The sequence below is a fragment of the Peromyscus leucopus genome, chromosome 3 (assembly GCF_004664715.2).
Source record: "Peromyscus leucopus breed LL Stock chromosome 3, UCI_PerLeu_2.1, whole genome shotgun sequence".
In the NCBI taxonomy this organism is placed as follows: Eukaryota; Metazoa; Chordata; class Mammalia; order Rodentia; family Cricetidae; genus Peromyscus; species Peromyscus leucopus.
The window spans coordinates 98,262,740-98,290,678 of record NC_051065.1 but is presented as its reverse complement, the minus strand read 5'-3'; the positions used below and the strand labels follow the sequence as shown (position 1 = coordinate 98,290,678).

General features: G+C 44.7%; 1 protein-coding gene across 1 annotated transcript in view; it reads right to left on the bottom strand.

Annotated features, from left to right (window-relative positions):
• Tacr1 (tachykinin receptor 1) overlaps positions 1-26,255 on the bottom strand; it is a 175,861-nt gene extending 149,606 nt beyond the window's left edge. The window contains exon 1 of the mRNA XM_028871374.2: positions 24,868-26,255. Coding sequence (XP_028727207.1) covers positions 24,868-25,256 — 389 coding nt within the window. The 5' untranslated portion in view covers positions 25,257-26,255. The remainder of the gene's footprint in view (positions 1-24,867) is intronic.
• Positions 26,256-27,939: the final 1,684 nt, after the last annotated feature.

Sequence of the window (27,939 nt, the reverse complement as noted above, 5' to 3'; positions counted from 1 at the left end):
GCTGGCTGGCTGGCTGGCCTTGGCTGATATCAGAACGCACTTCTTCAGCCTTCCACTGTGGACTGAAGACTAGAAATCCTCTGCGAATCTTCCAGGCCTACAGTACCAGATTGGGACTGCTGAGGAACCCAGATTTGTGGACTGAGCCGCGACTGGGTTCTCAACTTGGTTGGTGTGTAGACAACCATTGCTGGACTGCTGAGCCCCTACCATGGGAGCCCTTCTAGGGGTTTCTCAATAGGAAATGAAATGATATGATATGATATATACTATATATAATGTAAGATCCATTTTTCTAGGGAACTGTAATATTCCTTATAGAAACTATTAGGGCTGTTAAAGGTAAAATCACGTGGCTCTAACATCATCTTTGGTTAGATGTTCTTACTGTTGCCTTCCTACTTACAAAACCATGGTTGAACCCATAGTGTCGACTCCCAGGGCAGTTAGCACTGGCCTGTAGTGAGCTTTCCTTACCATGCCTTCATTAATAGCTGGGATGGTAGTAATAAATTATCATAACGCTTCGAAGTTATAATTTTGTGCTTCTTCCATTTAAACATTTTTTTATTGGTTCAGTTTTTCCTTGACAATTTCATACATTTATATAGTCTCTTCTGTTTACTCTTACCCCCGGCCCTCTCTTGTCTCCCTCCCACTCTGGTGTGTCTCCCATTTGCATTCTAATTTTATCCGTGGATAAATTTTTAATGCAAGAGATGGGGAGGCTAAATGAAAAGTATTTGTTTCTCCGGTGAGTCTGGCTTCCTCCCACCCAGTGTTTTCATTAATGCACTGATCTTGGTTACAGCTCCGTCCCCCACATCTGACCTCACTCCTCTTAATTAGTTGGGATTATATCTGGCTGCAAACAGCAGAGGATCTGTTTGTCACAGGCGTAGAGAACTTCACCACTGTTCCTAATGAGAAGCCCTGAGCTAAGCGGTGCAAGGCTGGCATACGGATCAATATGTTGAAGGGAATGATCGTCAGGAGGCAGAGGCTCATCTCACAGATGAAAGAGTACTTCTGCTGCCTTCTAGGCCTCTTATTTGCTCTCAAGGGAGTGGAACAAGCATCACAAAACACTTCTTCTTGTTGCCTGTTTTGTATGCATAGGTATGTGCATGTATGTGTTGTCTGTTCATGTTCATGTCCATGTGTGCATACTTATACATGTAGAGGCCAAAGGTCAGCTGCTGGGTATCTTCCTCCATCACTCCTTACTTTTGAGGCCAGATCTCTGAACCTGGAACTCACCAGTTTGCCCAGTCTGGCTGGCCAATGAGCTTCTAGGTGTCTACCTGTCTCTGCCTCCCCAGCACAGGAATTATAGGCACACACCAGCATTCCTGGTTTAATACGTGGGTGTTAGGGATCAAACTCAGGTCCTCTCAACCTTTGTCTTTTTTAATCTAGGACAAGAAGCTTGATCAAGAGGTTTCCTGCCCACCTCACTGCCTGAAGTCCTAAGGTGGCCTGTACTCCCTGGAAAGGAGGCTGGAACACTGATAGCATGTGGGTGGAACAAAGAGAAGGGATATGTGGATGGTATTTACATGGGTCATCTATAGTGCTTGTCAAAATCTCTGTCCCTACTTACTACGCCATCCTGGAAGTCTTAACCTAAAGCCATCCATTCAAAGAATGTGTGTTTTCTATACACTTTGAATGCTCATATTCCCTGCCAGCTGTTCAAACAATCAAAATTATATACTGATCTGAAAAAAAACAAAAACAAAAACATTGGATTCATGTCATGGGTTGAATCTGAAATGCTCCCTCCCAAGAACTCATGTTCTGAACACCTGTCTCCCAGCAGGTGGTGCTATGGAGCAGGTGGGGGGTCTGGCTAGTTGGAGCAGGTCATTAGGGGTGGGTCTTTGAAGGTTTGGACCTGTTCTGGTTACAGCTCCCCTCTGCTTTATGCTTGTGTCGATGTGAGGAGTTTTCACCTTGCTGTTTCTAACACACTGAACAGAAACCTCTGAAACCTGGAGCCAAAATCAATTTTCCTCCCTCATATGGTTTTATCTGGTGTCACCGTCATGGCCATGTAAAAAGTCACTGAATAAACATTTGATTAGTATCAGTGGCTCCCACTTGACTGTGAGGGCTTGGCTTGTGGGCAGAAACTCTTGAATCTTACTAACTTGTATTCTTGGGGTCAGGGTGTGGATTTCATAGTTTGGACAAACATTGAGATCCAGGGTTGGGGCCGTGGCTCGAGGCTTAAGGTACTTGCTTTGCAAGCATGAGGTGCAGAATTCAGATGCATAGAAACACGTGAGTGCCTGTCATTCCAGCCTCAGAAGCTTGATGCAGCCTCTGGTTTTGATGAAGAGACCCTGCTTCAATGCATAAGGTGGAAAACGGATGGAAGATGATTCTCATTGTCAACCTCAGGCTTCCACGTGCACACATGCATATGTAAGTGCACCCCCATACGTGTGCCCACACACATGCATACACGCACACACATGTGCATACCACATATATCCATGAAAAATGGAAAAGAAATAAACAAATATGAAGGTCAACATTTACATAGTGTAGATATTAGGAGGCCAGAATAACACAACCACCTCTTCAAAAGCAAACCAATGACGAAAGCACCAGACTTCATCTGTCAATAACACGTTGGAAGAAAATACCCTACATGTTATAATGATTTTTAAAGACACACCTAAGGCTTATTCATATTTCTTATTCAACAATATCTGATTGTTTGCATTATTCATATTGTTTACGGGAAAAGAGAGTCTGCAAAAAATAAAACAATGCGTTAATGTTAAAAAAAAAAACCAAACAACTCTGTAATCCATATTTCCCTCCACCCCTCTACATGTTATTATTATGATCTGAAATAGGCAGTTGTATTAATCACAGGCTTGTGAAAGCTCTTACAAAAGGCACACCAAAGCTGAAAAAGCCGTGCTGTTCTACTTTGCTTTGTATCATGGATTTGGTTAAAATCTATGTCTGCTCTGGAGAAAGCTTCTCTCCCAGGATGTGGCAGACAAAGGTGGCACCTGGGGTTAAGCTCCCTCCCTCGCTGAGGAGCAGCAATGTTACAGAAACTCTGAGGAACAGCTCCCTGCTTCTGCCAGGAGGATGGCTTTTGAGGTGGTCCTGATGGGCAGGGAGTGTGTTGTGTGAGGCGAGGCGCCATGCCAAGCTTACCAAAGTCTGCAAGAGGATGAGGTTCTCAGCCTCCTGTGCAGACTCGGCTCCCCTCGGCTTTCTGAGTCAATAACGTACTGTGTTTTTTTTTTTTTCCTCTCTTCTCTCTGCTTCACTTGAAGACTCAGAAAAGCCCACGCAGGTGTGCATCATAAATAAACAAGAAAAGAAGGAAGTCATATTATTTAAGAAATTATTGGGTGAGAAGCTTTTTACTGAAGTTCATTTTATTTTACCTAACAGAATCAACTCTAGGAAGAACTCATTTCACTTATTCATAGCCCCAGCAATGGAATTTGAAAAGACAACATTAAAAAAAAGAATGTGTCTGCCAGTTGTACTTCACTGCAAAGATGTCCAAGCATAAATAAAAAATTAATGAGCAGAGTGAGCAGTGTGCTCAAATAACAAAGCCTCAGACCAAACAGCATTTGTTATAGGAATGCTAAATCAGTAGAGAAATAAGAAATTAAGTAACAGAAAAAAAAGGGGGAGGTAGATGCCCATAAGACAAATGGTAAATGAAATATCAGGATCTGCACTCAGAAACACAGAAAGACAAGTAATTCAAAATGGTAACAAATCTTTTAAAAGGTAGGTGAGTTGGAGAGACAGTTCAGAGGTTAGGAGCAGGTACTGCTCTTCCAGAGGACCTGAGTTCAGATCCCAGAACTCACATGGCCCGCTCAGGACAACCTGTAACACTAGCTCCAGGGGAATCTGGTGCCCTCTTCTGGTCCCTATGAGCAACTTCACTCATGCACACACTACACACACACACACACACACACACACACACACACACACACACACACAAACACTCTGTGGGATGTTCTGTACGTCAAATATGTTGCTCTGATTGTTTAATAAATAAAACATTGATTGGCCAGTAGCCAGGCAGGAAGTATAGGCGTGACAAGGAGAGAGGAGATTTCTGGGAAGTGGAAGGCTGAGGCAGGGACGCTGCCAACCACTGCCATGACAAGTGAGATGTCAGGTACTGGTAAGCCATGAGCCATGCGGCAACTTACAGACTAATAGAAATGGGTTAATTTAAGCTATAAGAACAGTTAGCAAGAAGCCTGCCACGGCCATACAGTTTGTAAGCAATACAAGTCTCTGTGTGTTTACTTGGTTGGGTCTGAGCAGCTGTGGGACGGTCTGTATGTCAAATTGCTCTGATTGGTCAATAAATAAAACACTGGTTGGCCAGTGGCCAGGCAGGAAGTAGGTGGGAAAAGGAGAGAGGAGAATTCTGGGAAGCAGAAGGCAGAGGCAGAGAGACACTGCCAGCTGCCGCCATGACCAGCAACATGTGAAGACACCGGTAAGCCACCAGCCACGTGGCAAAGTATAGATTTATGGAAATGAATTAATTTAAGCTATAAGAACAGTTAGCAAGAAGCCTGCCACGGCCTTACAGTTTGTAAGCAATATAAGTCTCTGTGTTTACTTGGTTGGGTCTGAGCGGCTGTGGGACTGGTGGGTGACAAAGATTTGTCCTGACTGTGGTCAAGGCAGGAAAACTCTAGCCACAAATGGCGCCCAACGAGAGGGCAAGAGTTTCCACCTAAAACCTGAGAAAAGATTCTAAAATGGAGCTAAAAACAGCTTCCTAATTGTCTCTCTCAAATGAGCAGCAGCTGCCGGTTTGAGTTACTGGCGGGTTCCTGGCGTGTGTGCTCGATCTGCAGTATGGCGGGAATGAGGCCTTTGCAAGTGGCACATTAAGCTGCGTGGTGGATTTAGCCTTTACTAGTACAAAACAAAAAGAGGTTTCTGGGCTACACGCTGCTTGGATAAAAGCACACACCCACGATGGCTCCCAGAGCTGGCGGAAAACGTACCACCGCCATGTTGGGAAGCTGAAGTGGGAGGAGCCAGCAGCCACAGCACCGTTTCAGGCTTAGAAGGCTGCAGTTTAAAGCAATAGGCTCAAGGTAATATAAAACATAAGCCACATAAAGATGGCTACCACACAGAGAATCTGGATTATGTTCTCTTTGATATTCGTAACTGAAGAGAAACATTTGATTGCAAAAGCTGTTGAGTTATGCCAAAATGTGTATTTTAAAGGTACCTTAACTTCAAAATTTGGATGTAAGGATATGTTGCTTTGGAAAGGAGGCTCTGCTTTTGTTTCCACAGAAAGCCAGAGGCTATGGATTTGTTCCAGATTGAGATACATCAGGTTTGACCAGCCAAGACCACCTGAAAGGTCTCCGATGACACCATGGCCCAGATGATCCAACATCCAGAATCGTTTCAAGGCAGCTGGCTCAGACGATACGGTCTCACCGACTACTCCATGATCCTAAAATTCTCTTTGTGTCCCCATAAGATACAGCGCCCCCCTCCAGCAGGAAGTAGTAAGAAAAGCTATGCCCAAATTCCCAAATATACCAAGCTGACTTTGGAGATGTGTAAAAGTTAAAACCTTCCTTTAAAAAAAAAGAAAGGGGAAGTGCTGTGGGATGGTCTGTATGTCAAATTGCTCTGATTGGTCAATAAATAAAACACTGGTTGGCCAGTGGCCAGGCAGGAAGTAGGTGGGAAAAGGAGAGAGGAGAATTCTGGGAAGCAGAAGGCAGAGGCAGAGAGACACTGCCAGCTGCCGCCATGACCAGCAACATGTGAAGACACCGGTAAGCCACCAGCCACGTGGCAAAGTATAGATTTATGGAAATGAATTAATTTAAGCTATAAGAACAGTTAGCAAGAAGCCTGCCATGGCCATACAGTTTGTAAGCAATATAAGTCTCTGTGTTTACTTGGTTGGGTCTGAGCGGCTGTGGGACTGGTGGGTGACAAAGATTTGTTCTGACTGTGGGCAAGGCAGGAAAACTCTAGCCACACTCAGAAACACAGAAAGACAAGTAATTCAAAATGGTAACAAATCTTTTAAAAGGTAGGTGAGTTGGAGAGACAGTTCAGAGGTTAGGAGCAGGTACTGCTCTTCCAGAGGACCTGAGTTCAGATCCCAGAACTCACATGGCCCGCTCAGGACAACCTGTAACACTAGCTCCAGGGGAATCTGGTGCCCTCTTCTGGTCCCTATGAGCAACTTCACTCATGCACACACTACACACACACACACACACACACACACACACTCTGTGGGATGTTCTGTACGTCAAATATGTTGCTCTGATTGTTTAATAAATAAAACATTGATTGGCCAGTAGCCAGGCAGGAAGTATAGGCGTGACAAGGAGAGAGGAGATTTCTGGGAAGTGGAAGGCTGAGGCAGGGACGCTGCCAACCGCTGCCATGACAAGTGAGATGTCAGGTACTGGTAAGCCACGAGCCACACGGCAACTTACAGACTAATAGAAATGGGTTAATTTAAGCTATAAGAACAGTTAGCAAGAAGCCTGCCACGGCCATACAGTTTGTAAGCAATATAAGTCTCTGTGTGTTTACTTGGTTGGGTCTGAGCAGCTGGGGGACTGGAGGGTGAGAGAGATTTGTCCTGACTGTGGGCCAGGCAGGACTAGGAAAATTCCAGCTACACACACACACACACACACACACACACACACACACACACACACACACACAATTAAAAATAATAAAAATAAATTCTTAATCACTGAGATCTTATGAAATCTCTTAGTAAACCGGGAGTGAAATTATATCATTAAAAAATATCTATCAGAAACTAACAGAGACAGGGATTTTAAGAAAAACATTGTGGTAACAGATCAGAAAAAGATGCTAACACTGGCCAGTTTTAATTAATATTTCTCTGAAAGAGCTAGTAAATAAAGGTGTAAAGGACATAGCAAATAAAAAAAAAAAGACTGGTGACTGTAAACTATATCACAATCTTAGGGAGACCTGGGGAAAATTAGTAGCACTCTAGCTAAAGCACAGGACTTATTTCCTTACAGGGCTGTTAAGTATTGTAGGATCACTAGCTTTCTAATAGACTAGCAATAATCCATTAGAAAAAAGTAGGAAAATTGTTGAATTGCATTTAGCAACCAAAACTGTTAAATTTATATATGAAATATTTATAATTTATAAACATGATATAAATAATCTATTTTTAAAGATCTGTTTCTTTCTTCTATGTGTATAAGTGTTTGCATGTATTTTTATGTGTACCACATATGTGCAGTGCCCATGGGAGGCCAGAAGAGGGTACTGAGTGCCCTGGAATTGGAGTTACATTGGTCCTGGGAACCAAACTCACATCATCTGCAAGAGCAGCCAGAGCTCTTGACCACTGAGCCATCTCTCCAGACCCTGAGTATATTGAAAATTTTAAGGAAATGCACACTCTCCATATGAAGAAACCTATATAGATGACGCACTACATTTGCACCTTGAAAAGCACCTGATGTGCTAACAGTCTCCTCCAGAGGTACTCTGCAAATGTACCGAGTCTAATGCATTTCAGGGAAAGTTCCACTTGGGCTTTTAAGTAGGAATATTTTATTCATTATCAAGATAAAAAAAATTTGGTAAGCATACAAAGAAATAGGTTTCACTGTATTGTGATGTGTTCATACATCCATATCATTAACCACTCCTCCATCCGTCTCTTTTCCCCTCTGCTACTCCCCCCGTGTCTCCTAACCCCGTCTGCTTTCTTGATATACATATCCCATTACCTTCTCTGCCATTTCCCCGCTTAGACCTTTTCTTCCCTGTCACAAGCTCAACAGGGGTATTTAAAATAAACCCAGAGTCTATAGGAAGGATAAATGCATGTCTCATGTGAATTTAGCATAGATAGACACACTGTACGTTCTTTTCCACATGTGAAAACTGAAAATGAGAACTCACTTGAAAGCAGAATACTGATTGCCAGGGCCTGGGCGGAGTGCAGAGGAGAGGGTGTAAGAAGTGTAGCTGGATGTGGTCAATGCATCATGTATTTGGAAACATCGCATGAAATTCCATTAATATACATAATTAACATGTGTTAGCAAAACAATTTGCTTAATTAAAAATGTAGATCACCCAAAGATGAGCAAAATTCAAGGTAGGACAAAGGTAATATCTCAAATAAGTATGGAAATAATCATTCAATAATTCTATAGCATTTTGGAAAAGAGGGAAGCTGAATTAAATTACTGATGGGTAGAAAACTGAAGACCTTTGGAACCATAGCATGAAATTATTTGTGCACATTTATTTATTTTTAGATCAAGGAAGGTTTTCCTAAGCATGACACAAAAGAGAGAAACACTTTTTTAAAGGCGAATGTTATAATTATATAACCACTTTATTTAGAGTGACCATTAAAGAAGAAATTTAAAGTGGAATTGGAAACACGGGACTTTTTGCATGGTATGAAAGTTAAAGGGTAGATTCTTAATCTAGAATGGGTTCTTTAAAAAGAAGATTTTAAAATTGGCTATGTAACTGAGGGAAAAAAGTAATAAATTTGTAAAAAGATACTTATCCATAAGAAGTGCATTTTACATGTGAGGATGTTTTGTCTGAATGTGTGTCCATGTGCCTCATGTATGCAGTCCCCATGGAGGCAAGAACAGGTTATTGGATCCCCTGAAAATGGAGTTTAGCATCCAGTGGGTGCTGGGAACTGAACGTGGGTCCTCTGCAGGAGCAGCTAGTACTCTTAACAGTTGAACATCTCTCCAGTCCCTAAACAACATTTTAAATATTTGCTATTGGGAAAAAAAAGACATAGACCATGTTTAGAAAATAGGTAAAGCAACACTCCTGTGTGCTGTATATAAACAGTCCTCTTCAAGCTGCTGCTCAGTTGTTTAGATATTCCTAATTTAGTTTTGATTTAGCTGAACAAAGCGTAAGTCTGAAAGCATTTAACATTCTGAAGAATTTATCCCAATAGTCATGTACACGTGCAAGTTCAGTGAAAACATTGACAAGTTATATACTGTGTCAAAGAACTAAAAACACCATTAGATTAAGGATAAAAAATCATTTAAATGGTGGTATTTTCCAAACATCCAACATAATTTTGTGGAAAATATTTATTGCACGAAATATTTCTTATGTTACTTTGTGTCATGGTTCATCTTTCTCGTCAGCTTGATTGGATTTGGAGTCACCTAGGAGACACACCTCTGGGAATGCCTGTGAGAGTGTTTCCAGAGAGGTTTAACTGAAGCAAGATGACCCATATTCAATGAGGAGGGCAGCACAGCATATGCTGGGGTACCAGATTGAATAAAAAGGGAAAATGGAGAAAATGAGCTGGGTACCAGAATTCATCTCTCCTTTCTGACTACAGACAAAATTTGACCAACTGCCTCATGCTCCTGTTGTCTGCCATGCCTTCCTGATCACGATGGACTGTGCCTTCAGTCTCTGAGCCAAAACAAATCCTTCCTTCTTTAGGTGCCTTTGCCAGGTATTTTGTGACATCAGTGAGAACAGTAACTGATATATTATGTGAAATTAAAAAATAACATATACTGGATGACTGCTATTGTTTGGATCCTGAACATCTCCTAAAGGCCTATCTGTTAAAGCTTCGGTCACCAGCCTGTGGTCTTACTGGGAAGGGGTGGGTGGAAGCTTCAAGAGATGGGGGCCTAGTGGGAGGAAGTGAGATCACAGGAAATGTGCGTAGAGGGGCGTATTAGGACTGCACCCATCCACCCACTGCCTTGAAGACCACAGGCTTCTTCTACATTGTGCTCCTGCTGGGATGTTCTGTGTGAGCCTGTAGTGACAGCCTCAAGGCAAGGGGGGCATGTGACCATGGGGTGACTGATGCCTCTGATGCCGTGAGCCAAAACTAACTTTTCCTCTTATTGAGTTGGTTATCGCCAACCTTTTCCATGGTAATGGAAAACTGGCTAAGACAAGGGCTCTAAATATGGAAACAATCCCACGCATAGAAAAATTGCTTTGGAATGAAATTTCTAAGGATTGGTGATGGAGGCATTTGGACTCACACAAGGTTTGATTTGCTTTTTGTCTCACTGCATACTATAGTTGTTGGTGAGTTGCCAATTCTTTTGAACACATCTGTGATTTTTATGGCATAAAACAGGTACATCAAGAGAGACCAGGAAGAAATTTGAAGTTTTGCAGATGTTGTTAAAGAATGAGCTATTTTTTTTTCTTAGAAAAAGTAGCTTATGTTCATACCTCGATAATGAACAGCCTCCAAGAATCTTTTCGGCATTCTTATGGGCTCATTTGCTTAATGAGAACACCAGTAATTTGATTTTTTATATTGCTGTGTAAATGTTTTGTACATAACAGCTCTTGTTTTTTCACCTGCTCTGTCTCGGTTTTTCAGCCACTGACATTTATTGAATCTGTGCTGTTTTCTCGCAGCAGAGGCAGGGCTATGAGGGAGGACATGGAGGGTTTTGTTTAGGGAGGGATGGAAAGGAGAAGAAAGGTGCAGACAAAGGGGGAGGAAGAGGAGAGAGAAGGGGAGAAGACAAACCCTGGCAAAGAGCCCAGTGCTCGGAAAACTGGCCTCACCCCAGGACTCTGAGCAGCACGCTCCACTGATGAAGGTGCAGGAGAGCTGAAGAATTAACTCTGCTCTCCCAGCAGGACTGCACCTCTCATCTCAATCCCAATCTGCTGGATCCTGGGGGCTGTGTGGAACTGTGGTCCAAAGTGTCTGTCTGTCTTGCCCTCCCCGCCCCACCTCTCCCTGCCCTCTCTGTCTATCTCGGTTTCTATGTCTTCAAGGTTTATTTATGTGTATGAGCGTTTCCCTGCACATAGGTGTATATGCACCATATGTATGAAGTGACCAGTGAAGCTAGAAGAAGGCATTGGATAAGGTGCCCTGTGCTGGGAACAGAACCCATGTCCTCTGCAGGGGCAGTAAGTACTCTTAACTGCTGAGCCATATCATCAGCCCTAAAGTCTCTTCTTAATGATAGCGTTCTTCCAGGTTAGAAGTATGGCCACTTCTTAATAATGACTTTCTTCTAGGTTAGAGCCAGGCCAAGACCATTAGTGACTCACAAAGATGGAAGGAGAGGAAGAGAAGGCATGTTCAACCTCATTTGAGATCTAAATTCAGAGTTCCTTGGCACTCAGGGTGGAGAGAACTCTGACGGAGACAGGAAGCCTTTTAGTAGCAATCTGGGCTCACAGCAACAGGCCCCCAGTCTTCTCCTTGGCATAGTATGCAGTACCGTTCCATTAGAAAGCAACTCCAGATACTTCTGTACTATCCGGATTCTGTTACCGTCTACACTGCACACTGCTCTAGTCGCTCAGCTTAGCTATCTTGATTCTCTGTCTCCTCAATGATTCTCAGGGTGGATTGGTCAGAGTTCTCTAGAGGGTCAGAACCCACAGGATGAATACATTATGAATAGAATTTATTAAGTCAGCTTATGTGGAAACAGTAACAACAGCTATCTCACACCTGAGAGGCTGAGAGTCAAGGGTTGCTCAGTGTTTGAAGTGAATCCCTCAGCAGTCAGGATAGTAGCCCCATGTTGCCTGTCTCACCATGGGAAGTCTGACAACCCAGGAGGTTGCTCAGTCCGTAAGGTTGAGGGCTTCACTAGTCCCAACCAGCACCGAGGACCTAAGAGTTTCCTGGGGATCCACTGATCCTTAGTGATTGAAGCCTGGAAATGCCGGTTCTGATACCAGCAAAGGAATCATCATCATCATCATCATCATCATCAGCAGCAGCAGCAGCAGCAGCAGCAGCAGGGTAAACTAACTGAGAGGCAAGAAGAGGCCAAGGAATCAAAATCTGCCACATTTCTTCTGGGCTGCTGCCAGAAGGTGCCACCCACATTTGGGGGTGGGTTTCCCCACATCTATTAAGGCAACCAGGGATAATCCTGTAGGTGAGACCCCTACTCAGGTGACTAATTTGTGTCATTACACCAGGCCACTGAAAAACCAAGAACATTATAGTTTTGCTGACACTCCAGTTGGATCTTGGCCTTCTGATTTTCAGATCCTCGCCACTCCACACGGGAAGAGGAAAGCATTTGGGGAACAAATGTAAAGCGTGGCTCCAGGGAGGATCATCTCCTGGTACCTCTTTAAAGAGCTCAAGTCCTCCACTACGCTAATTAGCCGCATTTCACACCGTTCAAAGAATAGGTAATGATCAAGAACACATTCTTTCCTTGAAGTACAGATGAGACCTTCTGAGTAGTAAAAGGTCCCCATGAACTCCACCTTGGTGTTCTTTTAACAGCTGCATGTCTCTTGGTTCAATTTCACTTGCTAAATCAGTCTGAGGCTGTGGGGAGAATGGAGCAGCAATCTGGGACCATGGATTTGAGACCCAGGAGCATCTCAAAGCTGACTTGAGCTGGTGATAGCGGCAGTGACAGGATTGCTCCAGGAAGATAAGGGCACTGTCTCTGCCTTTGCAGTGTGTCTAGCATTTTAGACCGCCATGCCGCACCTGTGACTGACTCCCAGCTCCTCAGCATCCCAGGTGGGGAGAGAAAATAATTAAGGAAACCATCTTAAATGATGACTCCAGATGATTGGCCCATGAGGTATCTCTTTGGATATCCCAGTTCAGTTACTACACTGACTAATTATAGTCACACTCAGAGCTGCTTCTGTTTGAAATTCTAGCTCCATCTGTATCTCTGGGACTATTTAGAAGAGTATTTAAGGAGGGTTTCCTTTTGTTTAACGGATTTCAGAATCAGACAAATCCTCTTATGAAAACATATTAATTAATCAAGAGGTCACTTCTCCAGAGTAAAATAAAATTATTAAATCATACAAGGTGGGTATTTAAGTTTATGCTCCCAATCCCCTCCCATGCTACTAATGTGCATATTAAGCTTTTAAAGATGAATGTCTAAGTTATATTTTATGATAGACAGAGCAGAGAGGAGGCTTCCCTGACTATTCCGTGGCCTCCTACATGAGCTCATACATCTATGGAGTAGCAAAGGAGGACACTCAGGTGCTAGAGTTGAACAAATAAATGTATTTGTCTAAAATCCAAGGCAGTGAGGTAAAAGGGAAGAGGAGGATCCCGGAATTTCCAGAGTTACAAGAAGGTCTTCAACTCATTGATCTGATGAAAGACTGCCACAAGAACTAGTAGTTGATTCTGGGTGGTTTCCAGGTTCCAGAAAGGAAGTCTCTCAAGGGGAAAGGGCACTGCTGTTTCTACATCAGAGGTGCATGCCAAGAGTGTCCGTGGTGACTTTATTTACTTGTGTATGTTTGTTTGTTCATGTGAGTGCAAGTGTCCACGCAAGTGTCTGTGCAGGTGTAGGTGTGTGTGCTTGGAAGCCAGAGGACAACCTTGGCTGTCATTCCTCAGGTGCTGCCCACCTTGATGTTTGAGACAGGGTCTCTCTCTTGTCTGGAGTTGGTCAGGTAGCCTACCATGATTGGCTAGTAAGCCCTAGGGATCTGTCTGACTCCTCTGCCTCCCCAGTGCTGGGACTGCAAGTGCACAACACTGTATCTGGGGGTTTCCTTTTTTTGGAGAGGTATACCATAGCTCCCATAATTCAGTTCTGGTTAAAACATATGTGTGTGTGTGTGTGTGTGTGTGTGTGTGTGTACATGTACATATATATGCACATATGAAATATATAGGGAGAAATACATATTTCAACAACTATATATAATATATATACACACACACACACACACACACACATCACATGTTTGATGGTTATTCTTGGTTTTCAACTTGACTACATCTGGAATTAACAAAAATCTCCATGGCTGGATACAACTATGTGGGGGGATTTTTTCTTAATTAAATCATTTAAAGTGTAAAGGCCCACCCTAAACCTGGGTCTTTTGAGGTGGAAGATCCACCTTAAATTTGGGCCACACCTTCTGCTGGCAGCCTATCTAAAGGTCATGGAAAAGGAAGTTTTAGCTCTTGCTGGCAAGTTCATTCCTTTACTGGCATTAGAGAGTACTTCTTCACAATTCTGGTGTATACTGAAGACCAGCTGAGACACCCAGCCTTGTGGACCGAACGACTACTGGATTCTTGGACTTTGGTAGACTAGCTGGACCAAAGCCTATTTGCATAGGGGATATATGTGTGTGTGTGTGTGTGTGTGTGTGTGTGTGTGTGTGTGTGTATAATATGTGTATATTAATTCTATCAGTTCTGGCCATGATGCACCTTGCACTACCTCTGGACTCTGTTGACAAGAAGCTCATCCAGAAGTGGCCCCCAACTTGGAACTCCAGAATGGGGAGCCAGAATAAACTCCCGTTCTGTGTGTAGCACACCATTACTGACAACAGAGGACTGACCCCCATAAGGTAAAATAAGAGAAGGACTGAGGGAAGGAAGAAGTGTAACCCAGGGTGGGTAGGGCATGGTTTCACATGCTCCCATCCATCCTTGATAAAAGGCTAAGGTAAAACTTGGGAAAGAGTAAAATTTGAAGGAAGCCAAGGGAGCAGAGGACAGGGTTTCTCAGAACTTTAAAATAATTCTAGGGGAAAAGTGTAGGCAAATCTTAAGGGTATTGGGTAAGCAGATCTCTGCTGGGAAAGGAGCTCAGATCTGGGGTGCATCTCTGGGCAAGACTCCATATGGAACCCTCAGATTCACACCTCTGACTCAGCCCCTGATTTCAGGACCTCAGAGGCCTCCTGCAGAGCATGGCTTGGGAAGCTGGGAAGGCATTAAATAGAAAACAGAGGGACTGTGGATGTGGTTCAGTCAGGAAAGGGCTTAATGACCCGAGTTAAGATGCCCACATACAAAAGTAGGCTCAGTGGGCGTGGATCTCTGGAGCTCACTGGCAAGCCAATCTTGCTGAATTGATGAGCTCCAGGTTCAAGCAGACATACCGTTTCAAAAAAACTAAAGTAGACAACAACTGAAGAATATATATCTAGAGTCTACAGGTGCACATGTGCACACAGAAACACACACACACACACACACACAAATGAAATAGACAACAAAGAAATATCAATGTTGTGTAAGGAACGTGTGTGTGTGTGTGTGTGTGTGTGTGTGTGTGTGTGTGTGTGTGTGTAGGGATGTGAGTTTTGTGGTGGTCGTAAGTTGCTGTGTGTGATTTTCTATGAATTTGTAGAAATGAGAACCTAACCTATAGGAGCATTTTATTTATGAGATTTGTAATTTTAATTGCCGTGTTCAAGAGGATTAACAAATGTATTTTGTATTTGATATTTAGATGCATGCTTGCTGAATTTGTAAGTTTAATTCTTAGGCAGTTGGAGCGCTTTAAGAGAATGCTAACTTGGGGGAGTTTTGAGGTATTTGGCTTATATGATCTATGCTAAGTCCTGAGAATTTTGTTCCTAACGCTTATAAACCCTCCTGTTAGGGATTTGATGGTTTTAAGAAAAATCAGATGTATTAAATGTGTGATTATCGCTTGGAATGTTTAGGAAGAACTTAATTAGTCAAGCTTATAAGTGGTGCTTAGATTTTTTAAAGATTGCATTTTGATTTGCTGTATTTGAGAGAGCTGTGACTAACTGAAAATATGTAAAGAACCCTTGATGGGTTCAGAAGTGGTGTTGAGATGCTTAGGGGTGGGGCCTTACCTCACATGTAAGAGCTCCTTGAGCTTTAGTCAAAGGTCAGGAGACAGTGATGCTTAATGGGGTCGTTTCCTGATATGTAGGAAGTGCTGAGGGCCAAATAAACACTGCAGCTGTGCTGAGGTAGAAGTCAATGAAAACTCACACAGAGGCCAGAATCCATGCAAGGAACAAAATGCACTCTCCTTGAGAAGGTGGTGCTGGGGGCCATTACAGATCAGCAGGAATCATGTCCCACCTGCAGCCCCCAGGCATCACGCATCTATTGATAGCTGTGACTGTGGACCCAACACAGAACCATAAACTTACTTTAAGCCTTATGATTTTTTTTTTTTTTTTAAACTCACACCGGGCGGTGGTGGCGCACGCCTTTAATCCCAGCACTTGGGAGGCAGAGGCAGGCGGATCTCTGTGAGTTCGAGGCCAGCCTGGACTACCAAGTGAGTTCCAGGAAAGGCGCAAAGCTACACAAGAGAAACCCTGTCTCGAAAAACAAAAACAAAAAAACAAAACAAAAAAAAAAGAAACCCTCAATTTGGCGGTTCTTAAACTTGAATCTGGCAGAAGACAATGTCATTTTACAGTGCCAGAAGGTTGAACACGCACAGTTAATGCATGGTATGGAAGAAAGCTTTTAGTGTCTCTGCAGCATGAGCTGTAATTATGCAGATGATGGACTTCTAGCGGAGTGTGTACGTCTCCATGGGTGGCAGTGGTGCTGAAAAGCATTTAGCTAGAGACAGGCGGCTCAATCAGCCCGACCTTAAACTGTATTCTCATCGAGGAAAGATGCTTCACCTTAGTGTTATTATACCTGGTGTGCAAGGAAGCCAAGGGGAGGCTGAGACAGAAGTGGGGGTGTCTAATGGAGACAGGATAAGTCAGGGTTTATTAGAGGTCAGGATGCTAATTACCACTAATGGGGTCTCACTGGGTGTCAGTCAATGATCTGAGACATATTCATACCTTTTACTCTCTCTTTGTGATAATATCCTATGACGTTAGGTTCTTTAAGGTTTACTTTTATTATTTTTTATTTCTGTGTATGTGCATGTCTGTGTATGGATTTGCGTACATGAGTACCATGCCCACAGAGGTCAGAAGATCATGTCAGAGTTCCTGGAGCTGGAATTAAAGGTGGTTACTTTAAAGGTGAGCCACTGAACATGGTTACTGGGAACTGAGCTCTGGTCCTCTGGAAGAGCAGCAAGTGCTCTTAACTGCTGAGCAATCACCTCGCCAGCCTGGGGTTAGTTTTATTGGGTGCATTTTATCAGACAGTAAAGCTCAGCTAAATCAAGTGTCTTGATGAAGTCTGCCTAGCTGGGGCATGGTAGAACCAGTGCTGGAACCTATTGCCTGAGCTCTTTCATACTGAGCGCAGCCGGCTCAGTATGAAAAAAGTGTGGGTTCTGAGAATCAAACCCAGTCCTGATGCTTACCATGCCAACTCCCCATCATAGATCCAGTTCTTAAAGCAGCTCATGTGCTGCAGCAAACTCATGCTGGGGCTGAGACCTTGGGGTCACAGTAGAAGTCCCTCTCCTTTCCCCGGGGTTTCTCCTCTGGGAGTCTCTCCTGCTACCGCTCCCTCTGAAGTACAATTGCAGTCTTTCCTGTGGGGGCATGAGAGGGTCATGCACTCGGTCTCCTATCCCATAGCATTCATGGGTCACTCTGTGCTGGAATGTTCCCTTGTTTTAGTGCTAGACATTGAGGTAAACACTATTTACAAAGCCACATACCCTGGACTAGGCACTTAGCTGCTGTGGGCAGTGCTTGGAGGACTGGATGGAGGGTAGTTTTTGTAGGTATTGATTCAGAAGGAGGATGAAAGTAGAGTTGGAAAAAAAAAACTATGGGTTTGATAATAGACTAGGGAAGATAATTGACTATACAATCCCAGTATGCCTGGAGAGACTGGGGCTGTGGTGGCAATGACCAACACATTTCCAACTACAGCTCTACTCCTGTAACAGTGTATATCGGGACCATCAGGGAATGATGAGGACCCCATGGGGATTGCCAAGTGGTATGAGGAAGAGACAGGTGTGAATTAGAACTTGTAGGTATTTTAGAATGAAGAATCCTTGATGAAAAGTGTTCTGTCCTGCCAGACAGCTCTATATAGCAGACACTTAGCAAGGTTTTTCTTTTGTTCAACAGAGAACATTTTACACATGCTTTAGGATGTAATACTCATGCACTGAGCTTGGTTTTCAGATCTTCTAGTGTGTAGAGGGAGGCACAGTCAGTTCATCTATACTGAACACAGTTTAGTGAATTCTTACTTTGTGCTGGGTAAGCGCTGGGAACAGGAACCATATAGAGCACCCTTGTTTGCATAGAGCTTGCAGCCAAGTGAGCAGGGAGGAGTGTTAGAAAGCAGCACATTCTAGACAGTTGCAGTGCTATTGGATGAAGGCTATGGGCATGGGTAATGACATGTCATTTAGAACAGCGGGTCAAAATCAGCTTCTAAGTAGAAGTGTTCTGAGCTGAGGATATGAGTCCTACAGCACATGGTGTTGGACAGGGTCATGTCGACAGGATGGATGCTTCATTCTGGTCACCTTCTTCTAAGGATCCCATCAACAAATAAGAATCATGAAAATGGAAAGATGAAAGAGTCATGGGCAGTGAGTGAACTAAGGATGAAGAAGCTCCAGGAAGGATATACTGTAAAGGTTGTCACAGAGAAGGGACTTAGACCAGTAGAAGCTACCCCAACCTAGATAGGCAGATTTCAGTTACACACAGGGAAAGGATTTATAATGATGCGACAATCAAATTGAGCCAATCAGCAAACAGAAAAAAAAAAAAAAAACATTTAAAATGTGTTTGAAACTCTGGCCCTCCCCCTGTCTGAAAGGTTGTGAAATTGAATTTATTTGGAGGTAGAAAATTGTAAAGGAGGCATCTGCTGCATCTGCTGCACCTGCTGCATCTGCTGCATTTGGTATTTAGAGAAGCCTTACAGCCTCTGCTTTCAATGGCAGCTTTCCTTAGCTATCATCCAAAGGCCACCATGAGCAGTCATGTGTGAGTCCGTGCCATGCATAGGCACACAGACGCAATGTCCGTGATCTTCAGGCTCTGAGAAGATGGAGAGTTGGTGGACCATGATAAAAGATGCTGCACCTAATTGCCTTGGCTAGGTAGGCAAAGCATCCTACTGGCAGCAGGAAGGCTGGATGAGACAATAAATTGGAAAGCATACAGAAAGAAGACATCACTATCAATTTTATTAACATGAAATCTGCCAAGTTTCCAAGTAACAAATATTAATAAATCATTATGAGCATTTCCAATCCCGTGTCCTTGAACTTAATTAAAATACAAAGCTACACGTTCTTTTCTCTGCAGCCCACTCCTCTTCTGCCTCCTTCCCTTCCTCCCCCTTCTTCCCTTGGAGCCAGTAAACTTTTCCCACATTCCCAAGGGAGTGGCTTGCTTTGTTTTCAGCCTCCCATCTCCAGTGTGGTATTGGTCACACTCAATTCTCTACATCTCTGTGGATCCCTGAAGACTGAGTGAACAGGGGCAAAGACACCAAGGTCATGGTGCCTCAACATCTGGGGGCAAAAGCCAAGGTTAGTGCTTCAACATCTGGCGCAGAGCAGACGCTCAATGATGATTCCATGGGTGGATAACTGAGGAGGAGCTCATTCATTCCCCATGTTGCCACGCTGTCCACAGCCTGTGGATGTTGTCTCTTTGCAGGTCACCAGTGCTCTCTAACTTCAAAGCCCAGTGTTCTCTATGTCCTTGACTACAATGAACACAGTCCAACACTGGTTGCTTTTCGTAACCTTTGTCCTGATGTCTCCTCTCCCTCTCCATCTGCTTTTTCTCATCCTTGTGCCTAGTAGGACATTCCTGTGACTCTCAAGCCTTTCTTGGGACATACCTATCCAAGAGGTGTTTTCTAATTCTAGGCAGCCAGATGGCTACCACCTCAGTGTGCAGAAAACTCCCCAGTCTGTGTTTTGATCCCTGACTTGTTTCTAACCCATCCCTCAATACTTGCTTATCTGGTCTTCCAGCTTATCAATGCATCTTCACAGCAAACCCCAAAATAGACTGGGCACATTCTCTTCCCACTGACCCTTCTAGTCACCCACCCCACATTTGTATGTGAATATAAATCCATTCATTCATTACATCTGTCCTCCTCCAACAAATATGTTTGAGCAAGCTCAATGCTTTTGCCGTGCGGTTTCCTCCACCCAGAATAACCCCCTCTATACACATGGACATAGACACACAAATAACCCCTTTCTCAGATGGGGTCGCCACCTTATGCAGGGCCTCCTTGAACCAACATGACACTAGAGAGTCCCAGAAGTTGGGAGAACACGTGACAGAGCATAGCGGGGCTGCTCCAGAAAGGAGGTAAGCATTTCTTTAAATGTTTCTTTAAAGATAGGGTTTCTCTGTGCAGCCCTGGCCATCCTCATGCCACCTAGAGGTAGTCCCATTGGGCTTTTTCACTTCACTCAAAACACAACAGTCCAGAACCAGTCTGAACAGCAACCAATGCATATCTTTTATCTCACTGAAGTCACACCTGCCTCTCTCTGGGAGAGAAGCCATTGTTTCTCACAACCTCCTGCTGCTGTGGGCCTGGTTCCTGATCCACTTCCCTGTTTTTTTAGGCTCTGGGGTCCAGCTGCCTACTCACTCCTTAGGGTCCACTGATAAAATGCTCATCATCGACAGCCCCTGTACACTGAGGCCCCACCTCTCAACAGCCCTCATTTTGAAAAGCCAGGAAACATCACACACACACACACACACACACACACACACACACACACACACACACACACGCACACGCACACGCACACGCACACGCACACGCACACACCTGTACCTTTTACACCTAACAAGATGTTGAATTTTAAGTGTGGTGACACAGGCAAAATTCCTTATGCTTGTTGAAGTTTAGCTGGAGAAAGCTGAACTCACTCAGCTTTGTTTGCCTCAGAAATCTAAGCACTGCCTTCATAAAATGGGTATTTTGGTGCTGGAGAGAGGGCTCACTGGTTAAGAGCACCTGTTGCTCTTGTAGAGAGGAGCTGGCTTTAGTTGCCAGCACCCACATGGCGGTTTACAACTATCTGTAATTTTGGTTTCCAGGGATCCAATGCCCTCTGCTGAGCCCCTTGGCACCAGGCATTTACGTGACACACAAACATACACTCAGGCAAAACATCCGTACACATAGAAGAAGACACAAATAAATCTTTCTAAAAATGCTCCTTCTAGAGGAGAGACCCTCCCTCTACCCCCACCTCCATTTACAGAGCGACTGCATGGAGCACTGAATTAATGCTGCAGTCTGCAATTGAAGCTTTATTTCTCTTTATATAGTTTGGTCCTAAGAAGAAAGTTGGCAAATTTTAGAAGGATAGCTTAACCAAACCACTTCAAGGAGTTCTTCTCAGGAAAGAGAGGCACTCTCAAAGATTTAGGTCTAGGGGCCTGCAAGATGGTGGAGCTGGGGGAGGTCCTTGCTACCAAGTCTGAGATTTATCTCTGGGACCCATGTGATAGAAGGAGAGGATCAGACCCTTGCAGATTGTCCTCTGACCTCCACACACGTCATGACAAACAAATATCGCCTAGGCATACAATATGTAAGTGTAAGATATTTATGTCTAAGACACTAATTTTCAAAGTTATTGGAATAATGGAAAATTATTGTAGTCTTGTAATATAATGCATCTACTAAGTGTTCCATTTTTTTTTACAGTCCTAGGGATGGAACCCAGGATTCTATGTGTGCTGGGTGAGTGTTTTACCACTGAGCTACATGCCAGGAATCTTATTTTTTAAAATATTTCATGACACAGAATGTACCCGTGCAACAATATCAGGCAACAACAGTGACTGAATCAAAAGCCTGAGAAAATAAAATCAAGAAAGTCACCTATTAACAGTTGTTGTTATGATCTAAAATTTACTCCTCAATGCATAAATGGAGGTGTATAGCACATCCAGAAAAGCAATTGTGAGCCAGCGTGGTGGGATTTTCAGCTGGCTAACTATCAGTAACGGGATCTTCAGGTACTACGCATATTCTCTTTACAATATTATGTCTCTTTCCAAACGTCCTTCTAGGGATGTTTTACTTATCAATTCATGGAACTATTTCATCAACAGGTAGTGAGCTATCAAATCTTCTCTTCTGTGCTCCGGAGATTCAAAGGAACCAGGTAGCACAATGTACTCCTTGCTCTGCCCAGAGTTTACAGTCCTTTAAAAATACAGTGGAATAGCTTTTTATCAGATAGTTCATTTGATCCTGTGAGTCTACTCCCAGGAATCTTTTATAGTTTAAAAAATATAAAACAAAATTATATGGAAATATTCACGAAAGCATTGGTAAGAATGGCAAAAATTGTCTAGAATTGCATGCCACCTGCATGGTATTACAATGCAATACCATGAAGACATTAAATATATTTCTGAAGACATTAAATTTTTATTGTTTGACAGTTGCATACATTTATAAAATGGATTCAGTTATGTTTCCCCCACCCTCCTCTCTCACCTCCCTCTCTCCACGAGGACCCTTCTCCTCAGCTCCCCCCCATGCCTTCCTTTTGTATGTGACCCTACTGAGTTTAATCAGAATCTCCTGCCTAAAGAAGGTAAGTTATTAATGTTTCCTGTTAATACCAATGGAAAATGTGAGTTACAGAAACACAGAACGTGACCTCCATGGGGTAGTGAATATTCATAAATGAGAATTTCAAATGTTACCAGGTGTTATTTGGGATGGTGAGGTAACAGTTTTAATTTTTTGTGTCTATGCTCTTTCTATCTCCAAAATCTTCTGCAATAAATAAGGTTTGATTTTATAGCCAGGAAAAAAAAAACCCATGCTGTCATTTTCGAAGATTTGGTTCAGAAGTTCTCTGTTAATAATTCAAGGGACATTAAAATATTTAGCATCTCTTGTAAGCATTTCTTGTAACTGCATATCCATGTTGGTGGAAGGAGTGTGTGGTGATATATTGTGAGTGAGCACTCCCTCAGAGACAACTTATTACCCTTTCTTTCTGCAGTGGTTTTGGGGGAAGAAAATGGGCATTCATGCAAAAGACCCCTTCATCAGGTGCTCCTGAAGCTGAGCAAGAACAGGAACATGTCCTTGGGGGACACGAATGGCTCACAAACCTGGGTCCTAACTCTAATTTCAAGTGTAACCCAGAGCATGTCCCTGTTAGCATCCCTGAGCCACATCTGCACATAGCAAACACCTGGCCTTTCTTGTGCTCTGGCATCTGAGGTCCTCAGAGCCACTGGGCAGTTGTCCCATTGCGTTAAGGTCCAGTCATGATTTATAAAGGTAAACAACTCTGGGGCTGAAATCTGGCTTTCTGCAACAATCCATTGTGAAGACCCCAACTCTGATTCCCTATTTTAATCTCCTAAGTTCCCTAGAAAAAGCAGGTTGTGGAACACGTTCCTGTGCAAGTTAGGGAGAGAAAGAGAGGGTGTCTGCTGGTGCTCCATCAGCTGTCCAGTGCTCAGGCTCACACCAATGGACAGGTCTCCCTGAAGCTCAGGCAAGGCCCCATTGCAGTGGGAAAAAAAATCAACTCAGCTCTAATTCATGGAAGAATGAGTAAACATGCATGTATGGAACAGAAACACCATGTTTCACTGTACTAATATACCTAGCTACACATCATGCTGGCTTATTCGTTTAAGGAATCTTCTATGAGTTCAATGAATATGTCAACACAGAAATATTTACAGGCACACCTCATTTCAGCAAAATCAGTATCTGAGAGCTTGCACAGTCCAAATGACAAACTTGTAAAATAGTTCCTTCACTAACACTTTGAATAGTTATTTTACATCCTGCATTTAAAATACAAATTGATTCACACAACATGTTTTATCTAAGACACATCGTGAGGAACTTATAAACAACAGTTGTATGCCACTATCAAGACAGGAATGGAGATATTCCTTGGCTTTTAAAAGTATTTACTCACCACAGACACAAACTACAAACAATATATGGTCTTCATATAAAAGAGGGTTGTAATTTGGGTTATTTTTTCCTTGATGTTTTTACCTAATACTTTCCTTAGATTTCTCACATTCATTTATCTCAACAGTAATGACAAAACAATCCACTTTCAGGTCCCTGCGGCACTTGTTAAACACACTTTCACATCTCAGTAAACACCGGGTAACCCTGTTTATATAAACCATACACGAAAGACCTGGGACACTCAGGGAAAAGTCAATACCAATGAATCTGTGCTGTAGTCACCAGTTTCCCGTGATGACACCTGAGGAGCCCTTCATTCCAGAGTACCAGGCCCTGTGTTTGAAAGAGCCAAGCTTTGTAATTCCAAGAGGCATCTTAAGCCCTAATCTGAGGGGTGGAGGAGACCAGTTTTCAATTATTTCTAACAAGCACGTTTCTCTGTGGATGTATGGGCTGAAAAACATTGACCTTTCATAGAAAAAGAAATTGAGAGTCCCCCTGGGCTAGCTTCCTGGACCCCTGCCTGGGGAAGCCCTGGAAAGGAACCTGCTTCTCCATTCTGAGGAGGAGGCTAAATCAGTCTGAAGTGTTTCAATACTGCAGTCAAATGGTTTTCCACTCTCATGTAACACTGGAGAGTTGAAGTGGGAATGGAAAGTTCCTGAATCTTCAGGGGGAAAAAAATGAAAAAAAAAAAAAAAAAAAAAAAAAAAAAAAAAAAAAAAAAAAAAGAGTTTGCTGAGGTATACTTAAAACACAAAGCCACAACAAAGTGCGACACAGTAACAGATCCAGAGTTCATGATGCCCTGGGCAGAGCCTAGGTCTCTGGCCAAGCCCTTGATATCCCACATCCAGGCACTAAAGTAAAGGAGAGAAAGAATGTATGGGAAAGAATAAGTAGTTACAGAGACTGGGGGACGGGAGGGGGCTGGTGGATGGTTGCAGAAAGAGACGCTAAGTAAAGGAAATGGAAGTATTGAATTGAAAGGAAGAGAGACTGGTGAGGAGTGGGAAAAAATGATGAGGAAGACAATGGGCTCCTATGATCAAAGGGACCCAGCAGGCAGGCAGGCTGGCAGAGCCCCAGGGCCTGGATGCACAGTCTGGTTCTCGGACCACACCTCCAGCCCCAGACCTCCTTAGTAAAGTTGCGGTACTCTGGGTGCTTTCTCAATTCTACAGACTCACCTGTCGAAGGCCACAGCAGTCATGGAGTAGATGCTGGCGAAGACAGCAGCAATGGGAAAGAAGTTGTGAAACTTGCAGTAGAAGAGACCATAGTACCACTCGTTGTGGACGGCGTAGGTGAAGTTCACCACCGTATTGAATGCAGCCATGGAGGCCTCAGCAAAAGCCAGGTTCACCAGGAAATAATTGGTCACTGTCCTCATTCTCTTATGGGCCAAGATGATCCACATCACCACCACATTGCCCACCACGGAGGTCACCACGATGACGGTGTAGGCAACAGCCCAAAGGACAATTTGCCAGGCAGGCTGCACGAACTGGTTGGACTCAGAAGTGTTGGTGGAGATGTTGGGGAAGAGGTCTCCGTCCACAGGAAGTACATTATCCATGTTGGAGCAAGGCAGCAAAGCCCTGGCCTCTTTACAGGCACACACACACACACACACACACACACACACACACACACACACACACACCACGCACCCCTCTTTGCTGCAGAACCTTGTTGCAGTCGCCTGAGGCTTCAGGTCCTGCCACACAGACGGTGGGAAGTTTCCTGGGCAGAACTCAGTCCTTGTTAGCAGGAGACTTGCTCAGAGGAGCGATGCTTCTCCTGTGTATGCTCTTTGCCTGGCCCTGGTGCCTCTAAATTCCTCCACTTTCAAGGTAGGCTCTCGTTTGCCTTAAGACACTTGTACTCCTTACAGTTCTAGACGGCAAGACAACCCGGTCTTTGTGCACCTGCTGCTGCTGCTAGCAACTCCCACTAACATGCGTGCGGCGGCGGGAAAGGCAAAGCTGGGTGCTGAGTGAGGGCTGGAGGGGGAAGAAGGGCCGCTCTCAGCTCCGCTCCCAAAAGTTCTGGTCCTCCGCCCGGATTCTGGGGTCCGCATCCAGCGAGAGTGAGTTCCCTTTTGCTTCTCTCCTCTGCTGCCGCCCGCAGCAGCTTCTCCGTCTTGGCGCGGGTCCTTCTGGGCTCAGGAGTTAGCAGAACCTTGGCAGGCTGCGCACTAGGCTTTTATAACCCGCTGCAGAGACGTCACTGGGAAGGGGCTGTACCTGGGCTGCGTACTCGCTGGTCCCCGAGCGCAGCGCAGCAGCTGAGCCAGCTGTTGGCAGCTGTGTCGCTCCACCACCGCAACCACCACGCCTTCTGCTGCTCGTGACCCGCCGTGGGCGTTCTGCAGGCCAGATGAACCCAGCACTCCGCGAGGGGGCGACAAGGTGGCCTGGGAGGAAAAGACCCAGATCGGGTCCTCAGCTGGAATCGCGGTTGTATCAGGGATGCTAGCAGAAAAGGAATGATTTTGGAAACAGCTGAAGTGGAGGACAGTTAACTCTGTCCTCCGGTACCCCAGAGTAAACAGCCCCGGTGCCCCGCGACAACCTCTACGGAGACGCTAGACTGTCTCGGTGGGAGCTGCTGCGCTCCGGTTGCTACCACGGAGTGACAGGTGACCACACCCTGCTTCAGAAGTCCGGAAGACAACTTTCCTTGTGTTAAGGAAACCCCTAGATACCTAGCTCTGCTCCCTGGTGGACTGATTCCTCTCCCTTGCTCCCCAACCCCTAAAGCAGTGATGGGCTCCAAGCATTTGGGATACCTTCCCATGCCACTTTGGTGACTTGGTCCCTCTCTAGGAGCTGCTAGTCTGTGCTTTCCAACAGAGCCAGCGACTACCCTCTCAGCTGCAGACACTGGGGACTATGCGCAGCTCTCTGCAAAGCTTGGTGAGTGCAAGAGCGGGCAGAAGCCCGATGGCCTGTCGCCCGGACAGACAATTCTGGGCTCTTGGCCAGCACCCTTTGCGGACTAGCTTCCACACCGCCCCGCCCCCCACCTCGCCTGCCAACCTCACAGCCTCCTTCTCTGCGCCTGTCCGTCCGTGTCCTGAGGCTAGGTGGAACTGAAGAAGCATGAGAAGGGTCTTCACCAGTTTCCAGTTTTGCACCCGGACTGAACGGCAAGTTTCTGCCTGTCTTTTCTCCCCATTCTGCCCGGCTCCAAGGCGGTTTCAAAGGGCCAAGCTGGTGACTGGACAGGGAGCAGATGGGCAAGCCTCCCCTGCAACATCAGCCCTTTTGAAGAAGCCTAGATGGGTCGAGCTCAGGAGTGTGTTCCTGGCAGATTGCCCTTGGCGAGGCTCCAGGGGATCCCAGCGGCCCCTCAGCGGGTCCCCTCTAGCGCAGCCTTTCTAGGATCTGTGAGATGCCTGCGGGGGTGGGGAGAGCACCGGTCCCGTTGCTATGGGTTGCATCCCTCCTGGCGCTGGGAGAGATGCCTTTACGCACTAGTGTAGCAAGCCCGCGCACTGTGTCGCACATGAGGTGCTTTGAGGCTCTGAAATTTATCGCTAGGCTAATATTGGTTCCTCCAGTGTGGAGAAGAAGGGATACTAAACTCCGGTTTTATTGGAGGCTGAGCTTTCGGCACTTACAGGAACGGAGCTTCCGGTTTGCAGGTGTCTCCCAGGCATCCCTAAAACCCCTAAGCCCCTGGGCACAAACTCCTGGCACGTCTTTCAGAGGACAGCTCTCAGCTCCCTAGTTAAGAGGAGTGAGTGGCTGTGGAAAGGCTTGCCTTCTCCACCTCAGATCTCTCACTGCTGAGCTGAGGATACAGGAGAAGGATGAGAGGAGAGGAGAAGAGAAGAGAGGGGTGGAGAAAACAAGCCCCACAGTTCTGTGAACAAAGAGGCAATGGTTATACAAGATAGGCATTATTTCAGGCCCCGGAGAGGAGGGAGGCAGCCTTACCCAAGGAGGGAAATTCAGAGAGAAGCCTGAAGGATGAGCTAGCACCAGAAGAAGCCAGGGTGAGATAGAGAAGAATATTCCAGAGACTCTATAAACTGACCCATGTCACATTGGTTGAAGTCCACAGAGAACACCCTTTTCATTTAAAACCATATCTACAGTCTCGCCTTGAGCTTCAACGCTTGCGTCGATGAGGCTGGCTTGAGCGGGACTGATGATTTGAACCAGGAGTACTTAGCACTTGCTGAAGTTACCATCTCTCCCAGGAAAAACCAAGCTGGGTTTTGCAATTAGTGGAACAACCACAACAAAAAA